The sequence below is a fragment of the Apteryx mantelli genome, chromosome 4 (genome assembly GCF_036417845.1).
Source record: "Apteryx mantelli isolate bAptMan1 chromosome 4, bAptMan1.hap1, whole genome shotgun sequence".
In the NCBI taxonomy this organism is placed as follows: Eukaryota; Metazoa; Chordata; class Aves; order Apterygiformes; family Apterygidae; genus Apteryx; species Apteryx mantelli.
In genome coordinates, this window is record NC_089981.1 from 59,911,147 (window position 1) to 59,933,579 (window position 22,433).

A 22,433-nucleotide genomic window follows, 5' to 3' on the forward strand; every position below is an offset into this window, starting at 1 on the left:
TTTGCTTCACAGCTTGCTATACTTTCTATTGCTTTTTGAAAGCCCACATAGGATGCACTTGTAATGTTCTTGATATACAGTTTAACTCCTTACCACTTTTTTTGTTTTGAGGAGTTTGAGATGGGGTGTTTCTGGGTGGGTTTACTGCATGATATTGCAGAAAGCTCTTTATAAAGCAGTTTATACATAATTGTCAGTGTTTCTGCACTTCGGTCTTCAGTATGCAAAGCAGTATTCATCTGGACACAGAATTAGCCTATGTAAATTTTACATTTAGATTTTTATTTTTGAATTATGGTTTTCTAATTTGTGACAATTACTTTAAACTTAAACACAACAAAAGTTTCTCAAGTGGTATTTACTTTCCTCTTGGAGGTTCTGGAAAATATCTTGAGAGCAAGCCTAGAATGAGAAAACATTTTAAAGTAGTGAGTTTCAAAAAAGAGACATTACCTTGCTGAAGGATACTCATTCTGTCACAGTGCTTTCAGACCCCAGTCTCCCAACTTACAAGATGAGGAGGTATAAGGAAATGGGCACTGGGACTGATATGGGGAGGCAGGGGATGGATGAAAAGTAGTTGTAGGATTAAGGTGAAAAAATGAAGGGAAGGAGACGGAAGAGTGGCATGTAGCTGGATGGGTAGATAAGAGGAGGGGAGTTTTGGCAAACAATAGAATAGAAAAATGACAGTTCATTTTACAATTCCAAGATTAATAGCCCTAGTTTGACTGGTCCTTTATCAAACACGTTTGTATCAAACTTTTTTTAACCTAATGTGGACACTTGAGATGTTATTAAAGGCAGAAATAAATATTCAGAATTGTTCTGCTTTTTGCTATTCAGAAACAAAAATAAAAATGTTTTACTTTGGAAAATACAGCAATGACAAACCTGTGGCAAGCAGACAACATTACTTGCAAAATCCTCTAACATTGCTTACTACCAAAGGAAATTAGAGAATTTAAAATGGAGGCCAATAGAGTAAGTGTGCTTTGGCCTGAATTACTAGTCCATTGTTGTCCGTAACCCCGTAAGCGTTTGTGTTCTCACATCTCATTTCTATATACCAATAGGCAGAGCTGGAGGAACTGTTCTTGGGCTCTGTTTTCAATTATTGCAGAAATAATTGATCTGAAAACTTTTTCTTATTCTCAGTACTCTTTAAAACTCCTCCAGAACTTTTCTTTCTTCTCCATTGATATGGAACTTCTTACAGTTTCCAGTTTTCACCCTTTATTGTGACAACCCTCCTGCTGAAATGGTTTTTCCTTTTCTGGTGTCTTGTTAGCTCAAAACAAGTAGAGTATGGTTGCTTCTTATTCCTTGACCTGTGTTATAGAAGACTAAGGAAACTTGTAATTCCCTCTAAAGTGAGATTTGTGAATGAACATGACTGAAAAAGTGTATTGCAGATAAGATCATAACAGTGTGTCATATAATCTTGATGTTTGTTGTTCTGTACTAGAAGTAGCTCCCTGATACAATTGTGTGATTGCATGTGCCTTTTTCATAGTTGCAGTTATTGTCATTTTAGGGTCCTTTGGTCCATCCTTGTCCTCAGTAATTTTCAAATGATGGGGTCCTACCGTATAGCGCAGATGTTCAGTAGTTTGTGAATGCATGCTTGTTTTTCATTAGTCCATGACTCTGTCCTTTATATTGTTGAATATTGTCCTATTTCTGTCTCCAGTTGTCATGGTAATGTCCTATATGTTGCTATCAAATGCTGTTCGAAAGTCTACACTGGTAACACCAGCTGATCACTGGATTTTCTTTGCCTCAAGAAAAAAAAAATGTTTTCAAAGGAGAAGGTAGTGAATCACTCTAGCATAGTCTAACTTGTGATAGCCCACCTTTATGTTATTTTATGTTATTACCATCTTCAAATATTCTGAAAAACTTGTTCTCTAGCCTTGCATATACTGTTAACATGTGGAGCCTTAACCTTTTTCTGGTAGAGAAGTATATGAAGAAAAAAAAGGTGGTGATGGGGAAGCAGGCTGGCTTCACTCATAGGGCTTCTTAGCCAGGTTGGTGTGGAGCACCCTGTGCTTGAGGTACTATTGTACTTGAAAGCTTTCAAGTGCATGTTGTGTGCCAATATTTGTAAAGCTATGATGTCCCTTTTCTTCTATTGAAATGTCTCTGTCAAATTTTCTCATGTGGAAGAGCACCTAGTTCTTTGTGCTGTTATTCTTTAAAGTATCTCGCAGATGAAATATATTTTCCAGAGTGAATTCTCCCTTATATAAACATGCTTTCCGCGTTTGGCTATTTGTACTCTGTGTTTAGTTTCTTCAAAGGTCTGTGAACAATGGTAAGAGAACAATGTTCATATGCAACTTTACCTCTACTCTTTCACCTTGTCTAATTTGACCTTTCCAGCTGAGATATATACCTGTGCTCATTCATCTCCTTGTATTTTTTGAAAAGTACAAATAGGAATTGCAGTCATAAGTATTAGGATAATGAAGTTCATGAAAGAATTCTAAGGAGCTCTAGAATAGAGTAGTATTGTGCACTTGTCCATCCTGGTCTCTTTAGAAGCAGCAGTCTTGCAAGGCACGCAAGAAATAATCTTCTCTTCAGTTTAATTTGTTGAGTTTGGAGGTGTGGAGCAACAAAAAGGAAATGCAGGAAATTTCAAGGAGTAAAAGGGTAGTGAACATTCCTAAAGGATAAGGATCTTGCTGGAGGAAGCCTTCTTACATCTGAGACAGGAGGAACTTTTTCATGTACAATAATCCAAAGCTACAACTTTCACACTGTTTATGCATTGATACCACAAATATTTAGGGTACAAATCTCAACTGCTTATTGGCTTTTTCATGATTCTCCCTGTGTTCTCACATGTAAACAAGTTTGGTAGAAACTATATATATATGTATGTGTATATAAATTTTTTTTACAGTTAAATAACTGAAAGTTGTCTTTGACTTTAGTCTTAATTTAGTACTTCTCTGTACAGCAGGAAGACTGTTTTTATTGCCTGTTTAGTCTGGGAATCTATAGCCATGCAGAATAGTTACAATTATTACCCATTTAAATTATTATTAATATCCATTTAAATTATTAAATTATTATTAAAGTATCACCCATTACAAATATTACCCATTTATTGAGGTATTACCCATTTATTGAGGAATTGAGGACTATTAAAAAAATATAGCTGTCATCTTTTGAACACCTTTTGAAACAGGTTGTTTGCCTAATTTAGATTGATTTTCGTCCCCCCCTACCCCCCAAAAAAGTGTGTTTGTTTCAGTGTTCACACACACCTCTGGAGTTTTTCCTTCCCAGAATATCAAGAACAGCAAATATCTTGAATAAGTTTCTGCAAAGGGGAAGATAGACCCTCATCTTGAAGTAAATTCTGCAGGCTTCTCCCCCCCCCTTCCTTGTGACAAATATTTATAAATACTACTTTATAAAGTTTGTAGGAAAAATTAGCTTGTAATACATCTCTAAAAGTAGGAATCAGGTTAGTATGGGTATCTTTCACTTTTTTGTATGGAAGAAATTATTCAGTGTACTCCTGAAAACAAATCCTGATGACAGAGATCCTGTAATCGATATTGTAAATTATCTGATCAGAATAAATTCAGTGAGAGTTCTTTGACATGCCATTTTTAAATGTTATTAAATCTGAAAAAATTTCACTTTTTTGTTCGTTGACAAGTATAGTTTTATTAACCAAGGTCAAATCATCTTCTGGTTTTTCTGTTTTTTTTGCACTTACAAAAAGCTGTTCAAGTGTCCAGCTGTATTGACAAATTAAGTTTAAAAAATAACACTTTAAAATGATATGCCTTGTAATCTAGTTATCTCTTTTTTTGCAAGCAAAGAAAACTGATTACTAAACTGAAAATTTTTCCTTTATATTAGGATGATTCTAAAGTGACTTTAAATTCATCTGAAAACTTAAATCTCAGTATTTCAGCAAAAAAAGTACAATAGCACTTACATGAATTCTTAAGTCTCTTACTCTGACGTGTTTTAAAACACTGAAATAGTGTCAGGAACTTATATACCACATATGTTGATCTTGGTTTAAATAAGACTACGGTAAGAATGTGACAGAGGATCAACTTGTATTTTTGTGTTCAACTGTTTTTGTGTAAACAAACTCAATGATTGATTTAGCAAATTACTCTCAAAATTTTCACTACATATTCTAGTGTGACTCTTTTTTTTCCTGAGGAGTATGAGAAAAATCGAAATATGTACTTTTAAGTTTTCATCAGTTTAGCCATTTAGACAGCTTATATTTGGAGTCATCTTATTGGGCATCTATAATTTAAAAATTACTGTAAAAAGCAGGAACTCTAAAAGTTGCAGAAGGCATGTGGGGAAGAATGAGAGGGTACGATAGGGACCATCATCTGCCTTATTTATGAAGTATTTTAATAGTCCTAAAAATATTGATTTTTTTCCCTCCATGACTGTAGGGATGACTGAATGCAAATGAAGCAGGCAGAAAGTTTCCTTTATATTAAAAGTATGAGTGAAATGTGTGGGAGGTAGAGGAGGAGTGGCTGAATTCCCCTTGGATAAGCAAATGATGACAGGAGCCCTGATGGGAAACAGGTGGGGGGGGGAAAAGAAGGAGCGTCTCTCTTAAACAGAAAGAACTTGCTATAGTAAGTGGCTCTGCTGTAATGAGGTTTGGTTGTCAGTTTGGAGGGTTTGTTAGTTTTCTAAGTTGATTTTGAAAGATAATGTTTAAGTGTATTGTACTCTCAAGTCTCACAGCTGGCTGAAGCCTCAGACTAGTTTCTCTCTAGATGAGCGCTGCTTAGCGAGTGGTGCAACCCATGGTGGAAATGGTGGAAAACTTGCTTTAGCACAGCTGCCAGTTACAGGAAATCAAATTTCACTCAGCCCTGGTGAGGCCACACCTGGAGTAGTGTGTCCAGTTCTGGGCTTTCCAGTATAAGAGAGAGATGGAGCTACTGGAATGAGTCCACCAAAGGGCTACTAAGATGATGAAGGGACTGAAGCATCTCTCCTATGAAGAGAGGCTGAGACAGTTGGGACTGTTCAGCCTGGAGAAGAGAAGACTGAAGGGGGGGGAATCTTATCAATGCATATAAATATCTGCAGGGAGCCTGTAAAGAGGATGGGGCCAGACTCTTCTCAGTGGTGTTCAGTGACAGGATGAGAGGCAACGGGCACAAACTGAAACACAGGAAGCTCTGTCTCAGCATAAGGAAATACTTCTTTACTGTGAGGATGGTTGAACACCAGCACAGGTTGCCCAGAGAGGTTGTGGAGTCTCCATCCTTGGAGATATTCAGGAGCTGTCTGGACATAGTCCTGGACAGCCTGCTCGAGGTGACCCTGCTTGAGCGGGGGGGATGGACTAGATGATCTCCAGAGGTCCCTTCCAACCTTGACTGTCTGTTTGATTCTGTGAAATTTACAGGAAAACTGAGGATTTCAGCTTTATGGTGTTGAACTTGTGTTTTAATTAAGAAAATGAAACAGTGGCATAGTTGTCATACTTGAACCTTGTGCTAGGATTAGCTAACAAAACTTTTGTGCTGGTTCTTGGTGCCTGACTTGGTGCCTATTAGCACTTTGTTATTATGAGTCAGGAGGAGCATATAAAACTCTTTGACTGTGCCCAAATTAATGCTCACTATATTCAATATTAGTGTCATGTGCGGAGTGGGTGTATTCAGCTGAGCTGTCTGTTGAACTAAAAATATCAGTAACAAAATCATAATCTCTCCACCTAAATCTAGAAATTTAGAAAAATTTCAGCTTTTTCAGGTACTCCTTAACTAAATGAATAGTTTAATGTTAAACAGTGGTTTTTCTTCAAATGTTGTTTCATTAAAGAACTTTTAAAAGTTGATTTTATGTGGATAAAGTTTATGCATGTTGTTATCTTGACTAGCTGATTCAAAAGCTTTGTGCTATGATTGATGGAATAGAACAGCTGACTGCTATTTTCCCAGGGCAGGAGAGAGGGATTGAAAGTTAGCTCTTACTAAAGTTTATTTTTGGTGGAAATAAGAGCTGGACTTCTTTCTGAAGTCAATTGAACAATTTGACAAAAAGCAGGTTTTTTGCACAGTAACATGTCTTTCTGTTCAGAACTAGTGAATGCTTACAAAGTCTAGACATACAACTTAAGGAAAGTATGAAAGTCTCAAATTGGGAAATAACATTTAAAAAAAATTAATTTTCTTTTAGTGCTTCAAAGTTGTATTGTCAGTTTGTAACAGTATTTTTTGTGAAGTGCAGATTGCATGATTTGAAGCAACCATTTGATTTATGTGTCATTGGAGAGTTTACCCACCGAGAAAAGGAAGTACTAAGAGAATTTAATATGTACTGGACGAGAGAGAGAACACCAATATGTAATGGCAAATAGTAAAAAAAAAAAAAAAAAAAAAAAAAATTATTGTAGCTTTATGTCTATCTGACAAAGGTCTGATTTTATGTTTATGGAGTAGCCCTCCAAGGATCATCTCTTCTCCTACTCTCTAATTTTATGTGAGTTATGGCTTTTTTTTTTCTTGTTTTTTCTTTATCTTCTTTAGACAAATTATCACTTCCCAGATTGTAGATCAAACTGACTGTTTCAGGTAGACAGTTCCCCCAGAACTTCCTTTTTTGAGGATGTATAAGGTCATATTTGATATCTGTCCCTTAAACCTATTCCTCTAAATGTAGGACAGTCATTAGAAAAATATTCTTTACAGACATATGTGATGTTTCATATCATATTCAAGTATTCTACATAAACAATAATACCCATTACTGTTATAATTGTCATAAGTTCTGAAAAATCCTAGTTTGTCATTTCATTAACCAGATAGCTTTCCAATTGCACCAACAAAATTTGTTTATATTTAATACATGTTATTCTAATATTATCTTAATTGGAGAGGTGGCATAGTCTTTTCTCCTCTACTGGGTCTGAGATCTGTTGTCTGAGTGTCTGTCATGTTTCGTTTATTCTCAAATGGTGGGCATGCACACTGAACACTTTGGAAGATAGTCATTTCAAGTTGTTTTTGCTTTCTTCATTATCTTGATGCAGATACCTCTAAAATCATCTTCCATTCAGCATTTGTAACAGATGTCTTCAGTGAGATTCGCATATTCTTTAGATTCAGCTTGGCCCCTTCAGCTGCTGCTCATCAGGACTGGATGCATTTGTTGCTTAAATAAATTTGATCTTGTCACTAAGGAGAAAATGGCCTAGAAATTCATACCTTTAATAAGCTAGGTTGAATGCTGGGGACCTGAAAGCAGGGGACTGAGGAAGTGAGAAGGAGGGAAGTGAGAAGGAGGAAAGATATCTTCTTCAGAATGAATTAAAGTTATGCAAAGAGTTGGCTATTGGAGAGAATGCTTTTAGAAGCTGTTTGCTTTAGCCAAGAAAGTTTATCTTAAACTTTTATCCTAAACTGTTTTAGAAGTTTATATTGAATTTTTAGTTACCATAAAACTTGGAGAAACAAATTGCTAGAGGGCAATTTCTAAAGTTTTGAAGAACTCAGTAATCTATGTTCCTTCCCTCTCAGTGCTGAACCGTTTACAGGAAGGCCAAATTTGAAATTTAACTCTTAATTTTTGTTAGACTTCTGTTGCCCTGGTCAGCCATGGGTACTCTGACTGCTGAATTCATGGAGAAGAAACCCTCTTGGAAAAAACACATCATATAAAAAGCCTTGTTAAATTAAGCTATTAAAAGGCTTTGGTTAATAAATCTTGTTATCCAGTTTGGGAGAAGTTCCACATTGCTGCTTAGGTAAATGTTGGAGAAATGTTCTTAAAGTTGTAGTTTCCACTCTTTCCCCATAGAAATACTTCTTGTACTCCTCATAGTTGTACTTCAGCTTATTATTTGCCTTCTCAGTGGGCAAGTCAATCATGAATGTGCACCTATCTAACTTCAGGTTCTAGGTAGTCTGTAAAGACTGATTAAGTAAATTTTATGTTACAAAAATCTGGAGGGTGAGCCATTCTTTTGCCCAAAGAGATTGAAATTCAAGACTTAGAATGCTTTCAGAAAATAAATATGAATTGGATAGAAGTCTTAAGGTGGAAAACATAGTAACTGTTGGCATATTCTTTTAATTGTTAATTGAAGTGTAATCTTAGGACTGTTCTGTGTTACATCAAGACAGTTATGATGAGGAATTATAAAATATTGGGGAGAGATTAAATTTAAATCGACTTTTGTGCTTTTTGGTTTTCTGCTATTTGTACTATTAGGAAGTTGACTGAATAGCTTTTATATTAAAACATAACTGCTTTTAACTAATTGTTTCACTGTGTACAAACCTGAAAATTAAGTGCTAGATTTCATTGTGTTTATTCAGTTTTCATGTTCAGGTGCTGTGCAGCCAATTTTCATCAGCTGACTGTTTTCATCAGCTTTCAAAGATGAAACATGCTGTCTGATGCAATGTAATTCCTGTAGTCATCCAAAGTGGAGTTATTAGTTCAACTATGAAAAGTCACTCTCACTTAAAAAAAAAAAAAAAAAAAAAAAAAAAATCAAACAACCAAAAAGCTGTTTATCAAAAATACTAAGATTCATTAGGTGCAAATCTCCTTCTGGCTAAAATCCTAGACCTGTTGCAAAGCATTCATACTTAATAGAAGTATATGCAACATTTACTTTCAGATTGTTTGCTGTGTGTTCTGCAACATTGTGTTTCTAGGATAGTTGCAATATAGAGATTGTTTAGTATCTTTAATAAAAAAAGAAGAGACTCTAAAGTTTTGTTGAGAATCTTTAACAATCTTATTCTAAAATTTTCCGTAGAGAAATGGTTATAATTTGGTTCATGAAGATTTCTTTGTGAATGGTGCTGAACGTTAATATATGAAGACTAGTCATAGCAACTCTAAACAAGTAGGATGTTTTTATTTTTGTCCCTGTTTTGTTTCAGTTACTACTGCACTGGGTCATCCCATTCCTTATGTGATGCAAAAATGACCAAATCTTTTAGAAATGATTTGAGTACTTTTTACCTAGTGTATGCTATTGTAAAAGTACTTTTATTTTTACTTAGTTTGCCATAGAGGAAATTGCATGTCCAGTAGATGGGTGATCTGTTTGTTTTTTACTGAATGGTTGCAATATAAGTTAATTACAATATTACTTGTGTATTACTTAATTATTACTTAAATAACTCTGTTTTGTTGTAGCAGAAAAAGAAAACAAAGGCATTAAATCCTCCAATCCGTAGAAACTGGGAAAGTAATTACTTTGGCATGCCCCTACAGGATCTGGTTACACCTGAGAAACCCATACCTCTGTTTGTTGAAAAATGTGTGCAATTCATCGAAGATACAGGTAAGATAGCGTTTTTGGAAGAAAGAGCTTGCAATTACATAACAAGTAATGCCTCTCATTTTGTGTTTTAAAGTACTTTTAGAATGTTATCTTTTAGAATGTTACTTCTAGAATGTTAAATTGTTGTGGGAAAAGCCTATTTTGAAAAGGGAATAATTTTTGTAAATTGTATGCTTAATATGACTTTGTGATTGTCTTTTATCTTCATATATACAAATATTTGATTTGCCTTTAATGAACATTTCAGATTTAACATTTATGTAATGTAATGTTGAGAACTGACTTTGCTTTCTAACCCCAGTTGAATTTTAACCCAATGGCATTCTGATCTTGCATTTCTTGCCATTTCCAGTATATTTTATTTAATATATTAAAAAGCTCTGAAATCCACTTTTTCCAAGTTTAGAAAACAGGTATTTCATACTGTTTAATCAGTCAAGGGGTTTTCTTTTTTGCTGGTAAAGTTAGACTTGCATTTTAATGTGTTGCAAAAGCAGAAAAGTTTCTTCTGTAAATATTGTGCCTTGTATAAACAATGAATTCTACATGAAAAATGCTAAGCAATTTGTGTAAATTCCAACTTAACATCTGTGAGGATTTGCTAGTGTTGTTGTGAAAAACTATGAAATGTGCTCTGTGAATGTGTGTTGGGTTTTTGTTTGTTTAATACAGTGTGGTTTGTGGTACTTCATTTATTTTATAACTTTCTTGGTCCACTGCAAGTAAAATATTAATGCATATGTTTTCATATTAAGGTGCAGTTTCACAGTATGCTTCTCATCTTTCTTCTTTCTCCATGGTCATGTGTTTGATCCCTCTCTTGCTTTCAGTCTGTTTACTATGTGGCCATGAGGCGAGTAAGATCTCATCGTGCTAATCCAACAGAGAAGCCTGCATTTGACAGTGGGGAATTCTTCTGAGGTTTGGGTGTGACCTCTGTGTGGTGTTTTTCCACTTAGTGTATAGATCTTGCTTGCTCTGAAGTTGCATATTTGCTAGATTTGAAGCAAGGGAGAGAGTAGAGATGAATGGTTGGAGCTGAAGAAAGAGCAGGGCATTCTCTTTTGGTGGGTGCATGCTATTAGGTATAGCTGAGCATAAAATAAAGTACTTTTTGTCAATGTTTTTTTAGTTCTGTAATATGATTTTGGTTGTAAGGTGACTGTTTTAGCAGGAGTAAAACTGAAGGATTTTCTTTCTTTAATTAAAATTCAGTTTTACTGCCATGTCTAAGAGTAGTAATTCCAGAAGTACTACAGGTGGTATGCCTAATAGCTGTTTCTGAAGACTTATATACTGCATTATTACAATAAAAAAAATTGGTGAAACCTCAGGCACTGATCTTTTGGAAGTCAGAGATGTAAGTATAAATCTACCTTTAACCTTTATCTCTTATTGATTCCTTGCCTGAAGGTAAGAATTTTTTTTCCCCCTCCCTTTTGTTTTCCTTTTCCTCACCTGACCCAGGAAAAAGTGGGAAGGAGAAGGAAGGGAAAGGAGTAATATAGTGGTATAGATCACTGTAGATATATCTTGGGTTTGCTGCTGTCTGTAGAGGGGGAAAGAAAAGAAGGGTGAGTCATTGTCTCAGTTCTGGTGTTCTTTAAAAATGGCTAATGTGTTCACCAGTGATGTTGCAGTAGACAAAATGATTTTTTGAAGAGTCTGTAGAATCGAGAAGTAGCATGTTAAGCTTGAGAATGTTTAATTTAGTAAGAATACTTTCAAACAACAAAATTATAAATCCAGATCTAAAGAAAATTGCTTAAATGCATTATTGTCTGTTATCCATTTTGACTGTGTGGTAGACTTTCAAAAAGTCCAGTATTTAATCTCAAAGGTTTTGTTTCACCAGCTCATGGGAAAGAGAGAACTATAGTAGCGTGGGAACATGATTACTCTTCTTTTTTTTTTCCTAAATCATCAAATAACTCAATCAGCCAGAAGACTTAACATTTTTATTCTCCTCTAATGACCTGTCTTTGAGGTATAAGATGCTTAGTCAAGCTGCTGACTTTTTCAAACTGCCAGGGTCTTCTCAAAAGTGCTGACTCAGGATGTGCTGCTTTTCTTTTAGCTGATTGCTTGTATGTTTTTCATTGTGGAATGTTGCTATGCAGGTACTGAAAGCAGGAGAACTTTTAATTCTAGCTATACCTATAAGCTGCACAAATATTGTGCATTCTGTATGCTTTGTGTGTGGCTGTTGGAAGAGTAGTAGTTGTCCTACTGTTTCACTTGGTAAAGATGAAATAAAACCTCTCTTTTTGAAGCATGTCACAATTTTTTTTTTATTCTCCTACATTGGATTCTGTGCAAGAAGTTTTTGATTGCTCTTTTCAACTCTTATACTTCGCTGTGGGAGCTTTGTTTTTGGTATATCTTAATTTTATACTGATACTATATTGAAGGAGTGGTAATGTTCTGTAGATTTCTGGTGAGATTCAAACCCTGTATTGAAGTTGTCCCTCCTCCTCTTTTGGTAGAACCTCTCTGGCTTTGAGAGAGGAGAATGTTCCAAGGGAATGTTTCACTTGCATGCCTTCATATCCTGTACTGAAATAGAATGACAGCATTGATTTTGGGACTGTCTGATAGTAAAATCCACGTATACAGCTTTGGATGCGATTGGTCTGAAGAAGGCAAGCCAGGATCCATTAACTTTCGACTAAAGTCCAGGATGCCAGTCCCACTGTCATAAAGTTACTGTATCAGCTCCTTGGCCCTGGGGAGTCATTCTGCATTTCAGCTGTCCTTAGCAAGTCAGCCTGCTGTCAGTACTAACTGAACCTTCAGACACACCAGCGTTTAGTCTACCACAACTTTGCTGAGTGTCCTACTTTTCAGGACCTGTCCTGTCAGAATAACATCTCCCCTTTCTCTTGTCTGCTGCTTTACATCTTTTTGAACATGCACATGCTCAAAAAAGGAGATAACCATCTTTCTTTCAGGGTTGCTCCCCAGAAAGTATTGGTGTAACTGTTTTCTAGTAATCACTTTTCAATACTCTTTAATCAGGGACTGCAGTCTGTTCCAACTCTACTTGAATGAGGCTAATCAATATATTTTTATTATACTTCTATACAGAGGACTTACTTGTTTAGTTTTTTCTTTTAAAGTACTTTCATGACATTCAGATCCATGAAGAGCATAGCTTTTGGGGGGTTCTGGTTTTTTTTTGCCTTGTCTTGTCTCTTTCTCAGCCATGTTCAAGGCTTTGGAATTGAAAAGCATTTTCAAATCTCAGATTTGACTAGATCAAAATCTCAGGAGGTAAAGCTAGCATTTGATTTGAATGCCTTAATTTTTTCATCATATGCAGAATTTTTAAATTCTAAGAGTATGAAACATCAGATTACCATTTTTGATAAGTAGTCCTTAAACCATTTGTTTGTTGTAATTCATTTAATCTTCAAGAGCTGCTTGTATCTCCACAAAATTCAAGCAAAGGTTTAGGTTTCGGGTTTGAAAAGTAAGAAAGTCTTATTTAAAACACATTTTGAAGCATAATGCATTTCCTGTATTTTGCTTATACCTAAGCAATATACTTGTGATGTTTGGTGTTAGCTTAGTTCTAATCTTATAGAGTTCGGAAAATGTGACTTGTAAGGCTTCTAAAGAATTTTTTTAATTCTTGAAGTCTTTTACAAATTAGGAAGAAACAGTTGCTGTCTTGTGGTCAAGTCTGATATGTAGCTGCTGACATGTTGTGTGCCTCGGTTCTCTGAGGTGATAGTTTTGATTAAAAAAAAGTAGTTAAAGGCTCTAAAATCAAAATAATTTTGAAATAAGGTCAAAACTTTTTTTTTTTTGCTTATTAAAAAGAACAAAAAAGAAAAGAGGTTTTGTATGTATAATCTTTACCTCAGGTACTCTATACTCCAAAATTATTCTTTCTTGAAAATAAGTCCTCAGATAACCTGGATGAAACTAGAGGTAGGGGAGCTATTGGGGAAAAGCAGGTTTTGGGGTAAATTTCTGTTTGTATTATCACATATAGTATGTATTGTGGCTGAATTGCAGGTTTTGTGTGAAGATATGGTTAATCTCAAATTGAAGGGGTAATATTAATTTTTAAAATACCCTATGTCCACCTCATGAAATTATATAAAATAGTGCTTTGTACCCTCTCTTCTGGGTTGTGACTGAGGTTAAAAATAATGCAGTACAGAACATGGTTTTCTCTGCTTTGCATTGGGTGCTCAGATGGGAAGATAAGATAGGAAAGTGTCCTTGAAGGTTCTTCAACGTAAACCTTAAAGAAAAAAGAGCATACAGAAAATGCCATCAAGTTTTTCTGTCTTGTCATACTGTTTTGGAATAGTTTCACATAGAAAAATGTGTGCCTTAATAGAAAAAGGACAATCTGGAAAAAGTAAGGAGCTGAAAAACTTCTCTAGCCTTTTCTGAAACAACACATTTTTCTTTTGAAGGAGCATATTGATCCTGTGCAGGATGAGCAGAGATCTAGTGGACAGAAGGGATCATAGGTCAGGACACTTGTAGACTTTTTTTAATGTTTCTCTTTAGGTTGATATTTTCCAGGAATAAGTTTTATTCTGAACTGATTTTTTTTTTTTTTTTTGAATCAAATAATTTCTGTTTTTCAAAGATGATCTAGTGCTTGCATCCCCTTGAATTCTTTCTTGGATGGCAGTGGAAGTAGAAACTCTGAGGGAGGGAAATGGTTAATCCTTAAGCAGATCCAAAACAAATAAGCAGTAAATTTATATTACAGCCTCCATTTCAGCAGCGAAGTGTACTGTTGTGATACTACTAATACAGAGCAGGAACAGCACATACTATTTCTTTTGTTAGAATGTATTGATTTAAAAAAAAAAAATGCAACACCATGTAATTATTACCCTAAATTTAATAACTCTGTCACTTCTGGGTAAGGAATAAGGAAGGCTTGGCTATATCATAAACAAGTTTATTTGGATATTAACACATTGTCCATGATCATAGGAAAATGCTTAATTTATCCAAGATTTAAATTTTTGACTTCCTTGTAATTTAGCAGAATGAGTAATCTGGTTGTTAGAGCTCTTTCTTATAGGTTCATTGACCAAGATAAAATAATTTTGTAACTCTCAGGTAAGTAACTTAGTAGTGGTGAACTATCAAACTTTGCACTAAAATATTTACATATAGTGCTTACAGAAAAAACTACCTTCTGGTAAAGATCCTGTGATCGTATTTGTAATTTTTTACAGAAAATAGATTTTTATATCACTGATGACCTGGAATAGTGTAAAAGTTGCTGATGTTTGTATGGTGCTGATGTTTGTATGCTTTTACCTTTGTTACATTCTTCTTAAATCTGTATGTAACTTGCTAATGAGGGGGACTACTTAAACTAATTCTTTGACATTAGTTATTTTTCAGTTATGGTCTTCCAAAAGAATGTTTTGGTGATACAGTTATTTTTGGTGTATTTTGCTGTTTTATCCTGGTGGACTGAATACAAGGTCATTTTGTTACATCACTTGAAATAAACTTTTCAACTACATTGGTGTTCTGCAAGCTAGATTTATGGAAATGTGTTCAGCAGAGAAACACTGTTACCAACAAAACTAAAGCCCTGTTCTGCTTTTTAAGAAAATCATAGTGGCTGTTCTTGTAAAAAAGCAAATGGTAATTATGATAAGAGGCAAAAAAACCCTTAGCTTTTAATTTTTTTCAAATTCTAGCCAATGTAGGTCATAACACTTTTTAGTATATTTTATTTTTCCAAATTCATTTATCTAAACGTAGGCAACAGAATTGAGATAAAGAAAACTTTTGAAGCCAAACTGTTCATTAACAATATCAATATCATGAATTATGACTTGAAATTCTGTGGCACTGCAGTTCTTACGAATTATCATGTAGGCAATAAGGAGGATAATCTGCCAAATTTCTCTAATATTACATGAAAGTTGGATAGCTACCCAGTCTCAAAAGTAGTCAGATTTGTTTGAGACAAGAACACAGGTTTCTGAGGGCTTATTTAGTGTTTAACTCCAACAAATATAATGTTTATTGCCCTAACGTTATTGGTATGATTGAGTTTTATATTTCAAAACCATGTAAAAATATCTATTGAATGTAATTCCATTTATATTTAAGTATTTTAAGTGTAAAAATTTAACATATTTATGGCAAGTTTATAGCTGGAGTGTTTTGTTATAGTTGTGTAGTGACTGTTTCATGCTGTTTTACATACCACCAGTTTAGTTTCAAGTACTGTTTACGTGTGGGTTTATCCAACAGCAACTGTTACTTGTTATTTGTAACTTTCCTAGACTTTTAATTATTTGGGTTAAAATTACTCATGCTAACTGATAAGTCTCTTTTTTTTTCTTGTGTTTTTAAGGTGTTTGTTTCGTTTTTTCTCTCTTGGTGTTGTGGGTTTATTTTTTGTGTGTATTGTTAAGTGACTCGGATGCCCTTGTAGAAATATTTGGTGTAAATGACTTATTCAGTTTTCTTTACTAAGTAAGGAGGCATCAAATTACTATTATGAAGACTAGCTCAAATTTCACATTTCATAAATTCAGTGCTTGACTCTGTGCAACTGCAATAATAATATTTTAATATGCTTTTTTGGGCTTTTGAAAATAGAGAATTCCTGTTGTGGTAGAATATTGATAGCAATGTGCCTCAATGACAAATTTTAGATTCAGTATTTTGTAAATAACTGTTAGTAATAATATAGTGTTGACCTTTTACATGAAACAATTGAAGAAAGAACTTATTAGAAAAAATGTATTTTTAATAATTTATTAAGTTATTTAATTTATGTGAGACAAGGAAGGCCATAAAGTAGGAAAAGCGCATTTGACAGTGACAAGTCTGTTTTGATGTCTGATGGAAAGTCTCAGAGGACAGCTATAGGTGAAATCAGATGTTGTATACTTTGTATATGTACCACAATTACTGCTTTTGAAGTTTCATACATTTTTGTAACACTGTTAAAGTTGCAATTTCAAAGGTAATTTGAGTAAGAAAACTACTGCCTTCTCTGAATTTCCCTCTCATCCAAGTTATACCCAGGTCCCTTATTTCCAATGAATATGCCCTGAGGCCAGATTTTGATATAGAAGGGGACAGAGCAGAATTCAGAGAGAGAGGAGGGGGTAGAAATAGGGAAGGAGCTGTGTGAGTGAATGAATTATTGGAGCCACATTAGGTAAAAAGATTGGTAAATAATTGAAAACATATTCGTAATGGTCCCAAAATCCAGAAATTCAAGATGGATTATCTCTTTCCTCTTTCCTTTTGTTCAAAGGGCTGGAGAGAGCTAGAAACTAACTTTAACAGTCAGTTCTGGGCAGTATTGAGAAAACAGAATGGGACAAGAGTAGCCACTCCCTTAGCCCAAGTGTCTGAGACCTGGCATTGCGAGGGTACAGTTTCATAAGATGGGGTAAACTAGTGTAACAGCCAGTAACCTCCAAAAGGGGATGTTTCTCTCTTGCTGCATACTTCTGCCGCTCTTCATGTCAGGTGGTTGTTGGACCTCTCTGTAAATCAGTGGAATTCACTATCTTAGAATATTGCATCAGCAAAAATGATCAGAGTCCTGCTGTTTAGTGTTACATCTGATTAGTTAAGGATCAATTAAGTGTCAAAACAAGTGCAAGGCAGAGAGCAGGACTATGCAGCTAGGTAGAAGCAGGGCAGGAAGCAAGTGAAGAACAGAAACAGTGAGTTATGAAGCAGGGAGTTAAGACTAACATCTTTCAGTCATAATGATCAGTTAAGTTGGCTCAGGTGCCCATGAAGGTATATGGCTAGCAACTATATGTGGGCTGTGATTCTGTGATGGGTGGTTCTGGACAGGCACAGTAGAGTTAGATACCATTACAGTACAAGGTTTACCGTCATCAAGTGAGCAATCCCATAATGGGAGGATGAGTTAATACACTCAAGGCCAGGGCTGCTGTTCAGGGGAATGTTAGACAGGCTGGAGGAATGGGATGACAGGAACCTCATGAAGTTCAGTGAGGACAAGTGCAAAGTCCTGCAACTGGGGGTGCAGGGATTAAATGCCTTCAATGGTACAAGGGGACTGACTGGCTGGATAGCAGCACTGATGAAAAGGGTCTGGGGAGTAGGCTAAACATGAGTCAGTAGTGCATCTTGCTAGCGATGAAGGCTGAGAATGTATTGGACTGTACCAACAGTACAGTAGCCAGTACTTCAACAGAAGTGATTATTTTTCTGTAGTTGGCACTTGTTATTATCTCATCTGAAATACTGGGCGTCCTAGTTCAAGAAAGTTTTTGACAAACTTGGGTGAGTCTAGCAGTCACCAAGAGGGTCGGGAGCTGGAGCTCATGACCTGTGAGGAGAGGCAAAGGGTACTGGGCTTGTTCAGCCTGGAAAGAAAAAGGCTGAAGGGATACCTAATTGTTGTCTTCCCATAGGTATGAAAGGTTACTGAGAAGATGGAGCCAGGCTCTTTAATGAGGCACGTGGCAGAAGACAATGGTCATTGAAATAGGTCCTCCAACTGGATAGAAAGGAGGGAAAAAAAAGGAGGATTATTGAAATGCTGGATTAGGTTGCCCAGAGAGACTTTGAGTTCTTTGTCCTTGGAGGTTTTCAAGACCAGACTGGATAAAGACCTAAGCAACCTCGTCTGAACTTAGTGTTGATACTGGTTTGAGGAGGAGGTTGGACTAGATGACCTTCTGAGGTCCCTTCCAACATGAGTGAGTTTGTGATCACCTCAAGATTGGTATAAGTTTGAGTTTCAGTATTTAGGACACCCTTTGTGTTTTGCAGCTTTGGGATTAGTCAACAGGGAAGAAACCCTGCCCAAAGTCAAGTGGATGAGAAACAGGCATCAGTTGTGTTTCCTAATGTAAGACTGACTACCTGATGGATGGAGGAGGAGCACACACATTAATATATTAGTGTGTGAGAATTGCTGAAAACTGTAAACAAATGTTTTGAAATAAATATTCATGAACACATGTTGAGCACTTGAGCTGTATTGCTAATTAAGGTATCACTTCATAATGGAACATCATGGGAATTATGTAAATAATTTCTAAACAATGAAGATAAACCCAAGATGTCAATGTCTTTCACAGAGTACTTCTGGTTATGCTGCCCCTCTTTGTCCTCTCCCTCCCTCCAGGCCCAAAGCAGCCAAACAGTGAATATGCTGGGGAACAATGAAATTGAAGTATCTTCAGATCTGTCATCCATTTGTTAATGAGATAAAGAATGCACCTACCTTTTCTTTGACAGATACGGAGAAAGTGAATTGCTGTTTGTCATGTCATATTAATTGAAATGTTTTATTCTTTTTGTCAAAGTGAACATGCCATGAAATACGAGATTAAGAGTAACACTTCATAAAAAGGTTGAGAGCTTGTTTAATAGTTGGTTAATGTAAGTTGTAGAGCTATTAATTCAGCTTTAGATGAGAGCTTCCTGGTTTTGGGGAGTCTTTCTAAAACTACTGTTTTTTTTTTTTTTTTTTAATAGTGCTTAGTGTTTTGGGGTTTTTTTACGTTTCAATATTCTATGAATTATTTCACTACAAGAAGCAGTAGTAAAACACTTATTTTTGGTTTGCTTTTTGAGTGTGTGAATTGAACATCCCATGAATCTTTAAATGCTGGTGTTCATATGCACAGATTGAGAGTGTGTAGGTTTTTTAATGTGTTCTATGTAAGTGAATTTAGTGCTAGAGTTTTCTTACTTGAAAAGACTTTGGATTCCTTGCACTGTAATTACCCTGTGTATATAGGAATTATCATTCTGGACTAATCTGGCAGAGGTTCCTTTAGTGCTGTGTAGTCTGGGTAACATAGAGGTTAAGAAGAGGTGCACCAGGTTAATCTGCTGAATAAAGCCATGGAGTGTTCTAGATCATACAATTTACGAAAGTAAGTGTGGGAATGATCATCTCACCTGTTGTAGTGGAGCCTCATTTGTGAAAAGTTATTACTCACTGTAAGGCGATGAATTTCGCTAACACTGAAGCCATTTTTTGCCTTGTGCCCCCACAGTGTAATTCCTCGTGTTTTTTGATTGTATCAATGAGTAGTGCTCAGGCTTTTTGAAAGAACAGTTTAGATACATACTTACACAAGAAGACTCTTGGCTATGGATTTGGAAAGCTAAATGAAAGGTGTAAAAAGGTTGGGTGTTTGGTTTTTAGACAAAATATTCAATATTTACTAAGTCTTGATGGAGCCAGTAAAGAGAAGTGTGAATTGTGGGGGCATTAAAATGGAAAAATTAAATTGGAAGAGCAGATAGCCAGCAAATTAACTGGTGTAATATTCCTAGCAGCATGAAATAGTTAAGTGCTTTCTGTGCATTCTTCCATATCTTTGGGTATGTTAACAGGATTCCTAGTATCTCTTGGTAACTTAGGACACGTACAGTACCTCTGTTGTCACCACAGTCTCTGAATGAACCTGGTAATCTAAGAGGCATTCAGTTACTAGGCTGTGATGGTAAAGAGCTAAGAAATTTCATAGAGCTCCAAAACTTGAATTTTTAGAATAAAAAATATACTGCTATAGAGACTTAGCATATAGCTAATTTTGCACTTGTAAAGGTATCTTGGAGAATTATGGATCCATAAGCTGCTTGCGTTCCCTAATGGACTCTAGATTAATGAAGAAAAAGATCTATAGTAACAGTGTGATTAGTAGAATGGACCCTTTCATTCACTCAGTAGCTGTGGGCAAAAAAAGGTAGCAAGATGATAGGACATATAAACAATGGAGTGGAGAGAACGTGTGTGTGTGTGTGTGTGCGCACAGAATACGCGCGCATGCACACACACACACACAGAGGAAAGTATGGATATATGGGTAATGTCATTTACCTAGAATGCCAGTTGCAATTACAATGGCTCCAGAACACATAGTAAAACAAGGGAATGATGAAAACTCTGGAGAACCTCTGTTTCCTGAGGCTTCCTCCCCCACCCCATAAAGATAGGCATGAAAATTATGTGATAATTTACTTTAGAAAAGAAGTGAAGAAAAGCGGATACCAAACTTGTAAGAGTGATAAAAGGGAAAGTGCATTAGAAGATTCTTTGTTTTGTTATATGGAAGTGTGTTACTCCATGAAATTAATAAGTAAAAAATTAAGAATGATATCAAAGTAGTTGGTTTTCTGCAGAGGTTCTACTAGTATGTTATTGTTTGTCATAAGAAGTTGTTGAGCCTAAACTGTAAAGAAGATCTTTTAAATTTACATTTTTGTGGATATCAAACCCCAGAATTGTCATATTTAATGTTTTTTTAAAAAATGCAAATAGTAGGTGTGGTAGAGATCAGGAAGAGAATCATGAGAATTATTCCACAAACGCCTGCTGTCAGGTTCTCGACATTCTAGGACATGGTTTCCTCTGGTTTACACTGAATGGAATAGTGGACTCAATAGACCACTGATATTGTGCATTTTTGTAATCCAGTATCTCTGTAATGGTTAACATGTTTCTTTTTAGGCATTTACATTTATAGTCCTACTTTTGACTTCTGAACTAGTAATTATGACTAGCTTTGTCGTGCTCTGTAGGAAATACCCTTGTATATGAATTTTTTTTTCTTCCTGCTAAGGATTATGTACTGAAGGCCTGTACCGTGTTAGTGGAAATAAAACAGATCAAGACAACATTCAGAAGCAGTTTGATCAAGGTAATGATATATTTTATTATTTAAAGCCAAAACAGAACTTTGATTCTCCATAGATTTTTATCAGACAGTGCAATATAAATGAGTTGCATTTCAGATTGACTTTTATAGCACTGAATACCTAATGCCTTGGTATATTGTATTGGTGTAGTCCAGGTTATAACCAATGATGCAGTGTATAAACAAAGGATGGGGAAGATTTTTGTAGCCAGTTAAAGCTGGTTTTAAGTGTTGTTTGTGGATATCCTACCTAATATTTTAGGGTTTAAATGCAGTCCAAACTGCTCCTGGTTTTATCGGAGACCTACTCAATCAGATGAACCAGGTTGATCTTGTTTAGCATTTCTTACCTACTTAACAGGCATTTTTGTCCTGTAACCTCTCAGATTGCAACTATTAGCTGTCTAGCTGAAATGTTGCATATTAGGTTAGTAGTTCATAAGTTCTAGGCATTCATCATCTTTTTGTTTAAAAAAAAAAGAATCTTGATACCTCCTTTAGTGAAATAACCTGGATTAACAGTTAAATCTTGATAATGAATTTCTAATAGAGTCTTTAGCATAATGCTAGAATATATTGGAATATGATTTGTAGATCATGCTGTTCATTTTGATATCTTAAAAGAGAGGGCCTGCATTATTTTTCCATCCTGTTTTCTCATTTAATTTATGTTCTTGATTGATCTTTCAAAAAAAACCTTAAAAATACTGTTGGATATTAATTATGAAGTTAAGTCCCTGAAAAAATTCTTCCTAGTAAAATTCTTACTAGATGATAGGCCAAATGTATAATTTTCATGCCATATTTATGCTGTTCTAGATCTGTTTTAGTGTGAAATGCTGGCTATTTTTCAATCACCTTAGTGCAGAATGTTCTAGAGTTTCAGATGGTTTGGACTTTTTGAGAAGTAAACCTGTTTTCAAAAATTCAACTCTGAAACATTGTGGTTGAAACATTTGGAAGATCTACAGCCTGTGATGCCTCCGCTTCTTGTTTTGGATTAAAAATTATGTAGTATTCTAAATTTCAAGTTTTTTAAAACTCTATTTACAAAACATATAGCTTCTGGTATTTGGGAATCTAGCAGTAAATTATATGGCCATGTGCAATTACTGGCATGTTTTGTTATCGGTGCTTAAGAGGCTTCAAATATGGCCACATGAACAAGAAAGATCACATTAATTCTTCAAACTGATGTACTTTGCACCAGTTATTTTTTAAAAATTGGGGAAATGCAATTTAAAACTTATTATTGGGCAAAACTGATCAGTCAGAAGCCAGTTAAAGTCAAATAGAAAATCCTTAAAGTCCACATAGAGAGTTAAACAACCTTTACTTCCTAATCTTGTGCTGTGTGGGTTTTCTTTCTCTGTCAGATTTTCTCCTGTTTGATTACACGTGGATCAAAGTGATGGCAGTCGATCCACTGATGCACCTTTTTGTGT

At 35.4% G+C, this 22,433-nt stretch overlaps 1 protein-coding gene across 2 annotated transcripts in view; it reads left to right on the plus strand.

Annotated features, from left to right (window-relative positions):
- Positions 1-22,433, plus strand: part of ARHGAP5 (Rho GTPase activating protein 5) — a 49,415-nt gene that overhangs the window by 16,033 nt on the left and 10,949 nt on the right. The window contains exons 4-5 of one of the 2 annotated variants that reach the window (XM_067296716.1): positions 9,181-9,328; positions 20,914-20,991. In XM_067296716.1, coding sequence (XP_067152817.1) covers positions 9,181-9,328; positions 20,914-20,991 — 226 coding nt within the window. The remainder of the gene's footprint in view (positions 1-9,180; positions 9,329-20,913; positions 20,992-22,433) is intronic. The other variant, XM_067296717.1, reaches the window with a different exon arrangement.